The sequence below is a fragment of the Setaria viridis genome, chromosome 5, assembly GCF_005286985.2.
Source record: "Setaria viridis chromosome 5, Setaria_viridis_v4.0, whole genome shotgun sequence".
Taxonomy (NCBI): domain Eukaryota; kingdom Viridiplantae; phylum Streptophyta; class Magnoliopsida; order Poales; family Poaceae; genus Setaria; species Setaria viridis.
In genome coordinates, this window is record NC_048267.2 from 39,254,949 (window position 1) to 39,263,710 (window position 8,762).

Sequence of the window (8,762 nt, forward strand, 5' to 3'; positions counted from 1 at the left end):
CGCTCCGGCGGCAAAGCAAATACGGACATGGAGAATCTCACACTTGTGCGGCAACAATTTTGTTCGCTTTTGCATGTGGGCTGGCGAGAGAGGACAATCGCGTCGTTGCTCGCCCGGGGACCCTGCCATCGTGGAGACCGGAGAGATGCACACACCTGGGGCCTGGGGGTTCCGGAAGTTCAGAGCTGCAAAAGGCAGGCAGGTTGGCGCCTCGCTGCTTTCCAGATACCAGGTGGCCAGTCAGTCCAGCCAAGGATGACGAGGCGTGCCGGACGACGACGGACGCCGAAATATACACAGATACGCACCCCGTATCTGCAATCTGCAGAGATGGAGATCGTGTTCTTTTGTATCTCTTGTCAGAGTTCTTGCTTTCATCAGTGTCCACTGTCTAGTGTTCAGTTCCACTGGCAGGTTATAGCAGAGAGAGATCTAGAGAGGTTAGGTCTGGTATGGTATGTCATGTTCTGATCACTCGGTTAAGTCCTAGGATTTTTTTTTTTGCAAATAGATAAGTCCTAAGAGTTGATGGTATCAGACTTTTGTTGGAGGACTTCAGAAATCGCAGAACGCCAACACTGAAACACAGCATGAACCATGGGAGAGCAGGCTGGTTCATATTTATAATGTATTGGGCCAGAAATAATGATGGGTGCGTGCGAAGCTTACAGTGTAAATAAATTCCAATTGAATAACTTTAGGCCCAGTGAATTCCTGGGTCCGCATGCCAGAAGCCCAGAACATAGCATCGTATTAGGCCCAACACATTCGTTTTCACAGGGAAGCCCGAGTAATCTAAAACTGGCCCAGCAAGGAAAGGCCAGGGCAAGGCCCGCATCCAAATCATGATTTATTTATTTTTTTGGACTTTGAGGTTTTCTTTTTCAATTGAAACCTGAAACACTCGCCTGCCTGAAGCTTCGAGAACGACGACCACGGGTCCACGGTCCCAAAGTCGCCAAGAACATGGTGGTCTGCATGTGTCCGTCGTCCTGCGTGCGTCAAACACTCAGCTACTCAGGCAATCGACGGTTGCTGTTTCGGCGGCCCTTGGGGTCACCAGGATCCGGTTCGCCTCTGCTACCAGCCCCTCGAGATTGACCGTCGGCGGCCGAGCGAGAGCGACCGGATCACCGGAACAAAGTTCCGCCGACCGGTCCTAGACTTTGGGTCTGTTCGCTTCAGCTTATAAGCCGGCTGAAAAGCTGAAACGGTTAATTTGTTGTGAGAGAAAAACACTGTTTGATGGCTGATAAGCCGGCTGAATAAACTGAAGCGAACATGCCGTTTCTTCCCGTAGCTTGCCGTTCAAACCTCTTCCCGTAGCTTGCCGTTCAAACCTCTCTATTGGCAGTTCAGCCTTCGCCCTTCGGCATGAAACGGCACATTTGAGGAAGATGAATCCTGTGCGGCTGTATCCAGATACCAGATGACTGAGAATTCCAATGCTCACAGGGTGTTCTGCTTTCAAGTTTAAGTTAAAAAAACACGCACAGGGTGTTCTGCTACATGCTTGGGTTACTGTCACTGAACGTACACTCACGCCTAAACAGCACCTCTTGGGAGTTGCAGCACGAAATGGATACAGCACCTTCGGGGAATATCCAATTCCAACCCTGAGTCATCTATTCGAGCTGCAGCTCGAATCAGGATTTTCCCACCAATGATGCCTCACCCTGATTCTCACCTCACGTTGTAAGGTCACTACTGAAGGAGTCGCTGCCCCCGGGAGGGGACAAAATCGCGGCCGTTTGGGTCTTTGGGATGAGGTGGACACTACTGTTCCGTTGCCCAAGCCCTGATAAAAAAGTGGGCCCCAATGGGCCAAGCGATAGCCGCCCACCATCGTGACCGTCCAATACCAGGGGCAGAATATAAAACTGGAGGATCTCCGCCGTCTGGATCCACAAACCCGGCGGAGCCCATTTTTCTAACTTGAACGAAAAGTTGATCTTTTCCTTCCCTGTACCAGTTGTACGTAGAATATAAATAAATAATCCCACTCTTTTAATTACGCACACCAGCCGTCCGATGACTCCACGCATTCCCGCAGAGCGCCGATCCGGCCGTCCAATTCTAAAATCGCCGAATTAGGTCGAAGCACTTATCATTAAATATAGTAATTATCATTTTTTATTCGCCCCCCCCTCCCTTTCGCCGTCGTCTCTCCTTATTAATATCGCCGCGGCATCGCATCCTCAGTTCCATCGTCCCATTGCTCGCCAAGGGTTCTTCTTGTCAGGCAAGGCAAAAGCAGGAGCGAAAAGGTGAGAACAATCTCAGGTTCCCCCCTTCCCCATTAACGTGCCTTCGATTTCTCGATGTTTATTCGTCAGATCGACCAATCCTTTGCATCTGATTTGCTTCGCTTTTTTCTATTTGGAATTGGAACGAGAGATCTGGTTGCTTAAGCCCGATTGTGAACGACCGCGCTGGTCGCCTGCTCTCAATTTACCATGCAAATAAATGAATTAGATATTTAGATTACGTGTTCCGATCTGATTTGTTGTAGCGACGCCGTGTGGCGGATTCTGAAACCAGGTGCAGATCTGTCTGGTTATGCTGCGGATTTGCTGCGCGTCTAGCCTGTTGCTGACTGTATGGTGCGGTGTGTGATTTGGTAGGTTTCGTTGGTGATGGCGAGCTCAGGAATTTCGTGGACGCTGCCGGACCACCCGAAGCTCCCCAAGGGGAAGCCTGTAGCCGTCGTCGTGCTGGATGGATGGGGCGAGGCCGACGCCGACCAGTACAATTGCATCCATGTCGCTCAGACGCCCGTCATGGATTCGCTCAAGAATGTATGCATGCCTTTCTTTGCACCTTTCCGGCTGCTTCATTGTGTGCACTGTATCTTCAATATCATGGTTGTGCTGTTGTGTTGTCGGCAGTTGGATTGATCACATTAGTACTTACAAGCCTAGCTCTAAGAATTTGCATTGGTTCAGTTGAGTTTAATGGATCAAATGTGATTTTTTATACTTTTCACTGTGATAAGGTCACATTGATGTGTAGTGGCCATTCAGAATCCAGATCGATTGTGCGGATAAGATTCATAGCTGACATGCCTTTTCCACTTGGTCCATGCATCTGGATCCAATACTTAATGCTGAGTTTCATGTAGTAGAACTACCTGAAAATGGTGATGCACTAAGGTTACTGATGCTTTACAAATACGTATCCGTTCAATTGCTTGTTTGATCACTGCCTCTGTTTCAACAGAAAATGACTTGGTGTTGCATGAAACCTGCTTGTTTCTTTAGACAACTCTTAGATGAAACGTTGTGCTGTCTGCATAATTTGATTTGTTGGTATACAATGCTCATGACCCTTTTGTGCAATAATATCAGGGTGCTCCAGAGAAGTGGAGGCTAGTGAAGGCTCATGGAACCGCTGTGGGTCTCCCATCTGATGATGACATGGGCAACAGTGAAGTTGGCCACAATGCTCTTGGAGCTGGTCGCATTTTCGCCCAAGGGTATGTTAGTTTCTTATTAATTTTTGGAAATATGGTCGTAACTAATGCATTGTTTGGATATAGCGATGGTACATGAATGATCACAAACTTCATTTTGGCTACAGGCCAAGTCTCAACGAGTGATATAATTGCCGAATGCCAGCAAATAATCTTATGTCCATAAGATACAAAATATGTGTAGCATGAGTGTGAACAGGACAGAGTTTACCATCTTCCACACCTTAACCAGAATAGAGCCAGTAACTCATTGATTATGACTTTCATTGCTATATCAACAATTTTATTATTATTTTTGCTTTGAGCAACTTCTAACTAGATCTCTTTTATGTGCTGGTTTGTGCTTTCTTTTGCTTGTGTTGTGTACTCTTCTGTTCTACATTTGTATTCATACAAAGCAATCAAGAAATTGAGCTTATTGTTCTATCTTTTTTCTTTTATATACATGTCAAATATAACAATTAAGTCCTTGACAGTCTCTGATCTAACTAACTGCTGCTTTTTTTTTCTTGTCTATATAGCGCTAAGCTTGTAGACAAAGCTCTTGCCTCTGGAAAAATTTATGAAGGAGATGGTTTCAACTACATCAAAGAATCTTTTGAAAATGGTACCCTTCACCTTATTGGGCTGTTGAGTGATGGTGGTGTCCACTCCCGTCTTGACCAACTGCAGGTTTGCTAAGCTTTCCTTGATTTATGGTTGTTTAAGTTACAGAAATGCCTTTGCGTGCCATCTATGCCACAAGATTTATTCTTTTTTTTTTTTGCTCTATTCAGTTACTTCTAAAAGGTGCCAGTGAGAGGGGAGCAAAAAGAATTCGTGTTCACATTCTTACCGATGGGCGTGATGTTTTGGATGGCAGCAGTGTTGGTTTTGTAGAGACCCTAGAGAATGATCTTTCACAGCTTCGAGGGAAGGGTATCGATGCCCAGATTGCATCTGGTGGTGGACGGATGTATGTTACCATGGACCGCTATGAGGTAAACACTTTTCATCTTATTGAACCATCAATGTTTGTTGTCTACTTTGGCTTACAATTCTATTTTGTTTAATACTTTCCAGAATGACTGGACTGTGGTTAAACGTGGGTGGGATGCCCAGGTGCTTGGAGAAGCACCCTACAAATTCAAAAGTGCACTTGAAGCAGTGAAAACACTGAGGGCAGAGCCTAAAGCTAATGATCAGTATTTGCCCCCATTTGTGATAGTTGATGACAGCGGCAAAGCTGTTGGGCCTGTATTGGATGGTGATGCAGTTGTCACTATCAACTTCCGTGCTGATCGCATGGTTATGCTTGCAAAAGCACTTGAGTATGCAGATTTTGACAAATTTGATCGTGTCCGTGTCCCAAAAATCCGGTATGCTGGGATGCTTCAGTATGATGGTGAGTTGAAGCTTCCAAACCGTTACCTTGTTTCTCCACCAGAGATAGAGAGGACATCTGGTGAATACTTGGTGAAGAATGGTATCCGCACCTTTGCTTGCAGGCAAGTACCACCTGTTTGTCAATCTTTCTCTTGATATTAAACTACTTTTTGTGAACTTTGATTTTGAATCATTCTTTTTTCAGAGTTATCTCTGTTGTACAAATACTTGTTTATAGCTTTTGACAGCATTCATTGCAACCTATTTTATAATGAGGGTTCATTGCAACCCATTGCCTTCTACTACATTTTATCCCTCTATCTTCTGCCCTTTCGAGTTTCTTCTTGTAAAGTTGCATGCTCAATCTCTGATCAAGCTTTAAAATATTGAATGACAATTTGTCTAAAATGGAGGCATGATATGCAAGAAACTATGTGTGTGGTCCCTTAGAGGCAGTGTTCACCTAAACGCTAGCCAATTATCAGGCTAAATGTCTGTTTAAATAGGAATGGCTAGCCACTCTGGCATTTTAACAGGCTAAACGGACATTTAAGCAAGTTAGTCAGTCTTTGTTATCTTGGGGCAGATAGCTGCTTATTTGTTTGACATTTATAGGATGATGATATTCAAATTATTTATACAAAGATCGTAGTTTGGTGTTCTTGTGCTAAGTTTGGCCTCCTAAACTGTTAATCTTCTGTATTAGAGCTGCATAATGCTATTTTTGGTTTGGTTTGAGTTTAATATTGCTCTCGTTCTTACAAGAGTACATTTTAATATTCTTTTGCTTATCTGGTAACATTGATTTGTGTGTAACAGTGAGACAGTGAAGTTCGGTCATGTCACATTTTTCTGGAACGGTAACCGTTCAGGATACTTTGATGAAACTAAGGAAGAGTATGTAGAAATTCCTAGTGACAGCGGTATTACATTCAATGTTGCACCCAAGATGAAGGCGCTTGAAATCGCAGAGAAAGCCAGGGATGCTCTCCTTAGTGGAAAGTTTGACCAGGTAAATGATTCTGAAATTAGTAATGGACAAGTCTTCCAATTTCCCCATTGCTTAGTGTATTGCTGTTACAGGTACGTGTCAACCTGCCAAATGGTGACATGGTGGGTCACACTGGTGATATTGAGGCCACTGTTGTTGCTTGCAAGGCAGCTGATGAAGCTGTTAAGGTGAGAACGATCATTTAATGTTTACTTACATGCTGTCTTTATGTCCTCATTATCATGTGCGTGCATTGCACAGTTCACCTTATTTATATTGCACGTTTTATTCGCCTTTGCCTAGTTTAACCACTGTTCTTTTTAACAGATGATTTTGGATGCTGTGGAGCAAGTTGGTGGTATTTACCTTGTCACTGCTGATCATGGAAATGCAGAGGACATGGTGAAAAGGAACAAAGCTGGCAAGCCGCTGCTCGACAAGAGTGGTGGTATCCAAATTCTCACCTCACACACCCTTCAGCCGGTAAGTCCAATGCCAGGACCGTAGGCCTTTGATAGTCTCCCTGCCCACATGAGTTATATGTTGATTGCCTGGATTTTTAATGCCTCTGTTATACTTCAGGTCCCTGTCGCCATTGGAGGTCCTGGTCTGCACCCTGGAGTGAAGTTCCGGACTGACATCCAGACCCCTGGGCTTGCTAACGTTGCCGCCACTGTGATGAACCTCCATGGCTTTGAGGCCCCTGCTGACTACGAGACAACCCTCATTGAAGTTGCTGACAACTAAATATTGGTCAATTGTGATGTCCAATTTTGTTGCTATAGTTTTGAGAATGGATCGGTGATGGCCATGTCATTGAATAATTTATGTTTGCAAGCACGCTGCTCAAACTCGAGAAACATTGAGAGAAACGCATTTTGACTTGCACCTAGTTGTTATCTCCTAAGCTGGCTTTTTTGGCAGTTTGATAACCATTTTTATTCTACTATGTATCATATATGTGAGGCAGCAAACTGTGCCCGGCTGTCAGTGAGACGTGACTCGTTTTACTTAACTTTCCTTTCGGCCTCATGCAATGATGCCCTGGAGCCTGGAATGTACTACAGCTCACCTGTTCTACACCAGCAGATTTCAGTTTTCAATTCTAAGATTCATGGCAACTAAAATATCACGATATGAGGATAATTCCCAAAGTTTGCACGAAACCTTGAACACCACTCGACTGTAGACTTCTTCAGATGAAACCTTGACCATTCCATGGTTCTGACAGTTTAGATCTCTTCTTGGATGGTGTTTCGTTTGCAGAGGTTCCATAGGTGATAGGACTAGAACTAGTTTGACCCAACACCTACCAAACTACAACTATTTCGGCACGTACACTAGAAGAAAAGTTGCAGTTCTATGGTACCATGGGTTTGTAGTAGCTCTGTTGCCGTTACAAGTTTTCCAGCCTACCACGGCCCGGGCCTAGCTCTGTTGTTACATCATGGATGGTGTCTCTATTAGCCTGCACATCCAGCCCATAAAGTCATCAGGTCCAGGCCCAGTCATTTAAAAAGATGCGCTGGTGTCGCTGAATGCGCTGCTGCTGCCAACAGCTCCGGTAAACTGCTCATGCAGCTCATGGTTGCGACGGACACTCACCGCACCGGAGACCGCATCCGCGACCGAGAGCGACGGCCAAAGGCTGAAGGCGGCTGCGGACGACGGGTTGCGAGTGGATGCGATGTCCTGCCACTCCTCCACATCCTCGATCCCACCGCGCGCGCTGTCTCCTCAAATCCGCTTGCCCTCGCTCCATACCGGCCTCCGATTCAATCGGACCCGCCTTCCATCCCGCCAGCGGCATGTTGCCCTCCGCCGTGCCCTCGCTCCCCTTGCCCAACTCGGGGCTCGTCAGGCCGCACCACATCTCACCAACGCCACTGCAACCTTTGCCTCGATGTCACCCCTCCGCCACCGCCGCCTCGATCTCGCCTGCCCGATGGTCACCCCGACGGTTGAGGGTCCGCATCAAAGGGTAACCCCGACGGCATGCGGAGGACCTGGGACGCACTGACGCGGCAGCGGCGGCCCCGTCTCAGGGCAGAGGAGACGGATGCTTTGGTGGCTCCGGCGCACGTTCCCGTGGAGGATGTTAGAGATAAACATGGTTTGTAACATGAGTTGTAATTGAATTGGATTTGGATAGAGCCAGGAGATGTTGCGCTAGGGATAAAGCTGTTGTAGTTTGTTAGTCTCGTATATCTCCTGACCACCGGTCCTATTTATGTAAGCCACGGTCAGGGCTCTTCTGATCATTCAATCTATTAACACGTATCATGCTCGAGCCCAAGGATCAGGGCCAGCGTTTCCTGCCTAGTGCGCCTCTGATAGATTTCACAGAGGACGCAATGGCAGCGACTTGATCTGGTAAGGTGAGGGTGCCTAGCTGCCAGCTGCACCCATGAGGGTGGAATCGTGGATGAAGAGGATCTTGCTCCCTTCAATCCCTGCATAGGCAGGAGCCACAAACGCAAGGTTTCTCTCTCTCTCTTACTTACACACACAAACACACCTTGACGCTGCTTTTCTAATCACCATTTATTTGATTAAATGCTCATGTGAACCTGTGATCTGTGTTGCCCCGTGATTTCTATACTAGATTTGATCATTCGAGTGTACTGGCAGAAATTGCTAGCTTTAGTATCCACTGTCAATTCTTATTTATCCAGTTAATGGCCTTGCTTGTGAGCTGCCTTTTGTTCCTAAATCTGGCATGCATTGTTGATAATAACGTATTGTAGAACATGGCCTTTGTAGTGGTCTTTAACATTGACAAGTCAGGTCCCAGATTTCTCTCATTTTTATTTTATTCCAACAAGCATTAATGGATTATTGCTTGTTGGAATTTTTTGAGAGCTTTCTTTCTCTCTTCCATGAATGCATGCTACCTGATGTATTCCAAAATGGATGGGGTGCTTGCAACTGGTA

General features: G+C 45.9%; 1 protein-coding gene across 1 annotated transcript; it reads left to right on the forward strand.

Annotated features, from left to right (window-relative positions):
- The first annotated feature begins 2,145 nt into the window (after positions 1–2,145).
- On the forward strand, positions 2,146–6,843 carry LOC117857118 (2,3-bisphosphoglycerate-independent phosphoglycerate mutase). The gene is made up of 10 exons (XM_072293783.1): positions 2,146–2,267; positions 2,625–2,798; positions 3,348–3,475; positions 3,994–4,144; positions 4,249–4,452; positions 4,535–4,963; positions 5,661–5,849; positions 5,921–6,016; positions 6,156–6,311; positions 6,411–6,843. Exons 2-10 carry the CDS (start codon positions 2,637–2,639, stop codon positions 6,573–6,575), a joined length of 1,680 nt encoding a protein of 559 aa, XP_072149884.1. The 5' UTR covers positions 2,146–2,267; positions 2,625–2,636; the 3' UTR covers positions 6,576–6,843.
- The last annotated feature ends 1,919 nt before the right edge of the window (positions 6,844–8,762 follow it).

What these genes read in the sequence shown, in the direction of transcription:
- LOC117857118 (XM_072293783.1), top strand. Translation starts at nt 2,637, where the DNA reads ATGGCGAGCTCAGGAATTTCGTGGACGCTGCCGGACCACCCGAAGCTC. An exon ending in TTACCATGGACCGCTATGAG is followed by an intron (nt 4,453 to 4,534) that starts GTAAACACTTTT and finishes AATACTTTCCAG; the next exon opens with AATGACTGGACTGTGGTTAA. An exon ending in CAGCTGATGAAGCTGTTAAG is followed by an intron (nt 6,017 to 6,155) that starts GTGAGAACGATC and finishes TCTTTTTAACAG; the next exon opens with ATGATTTTGGATGCTGTGGA.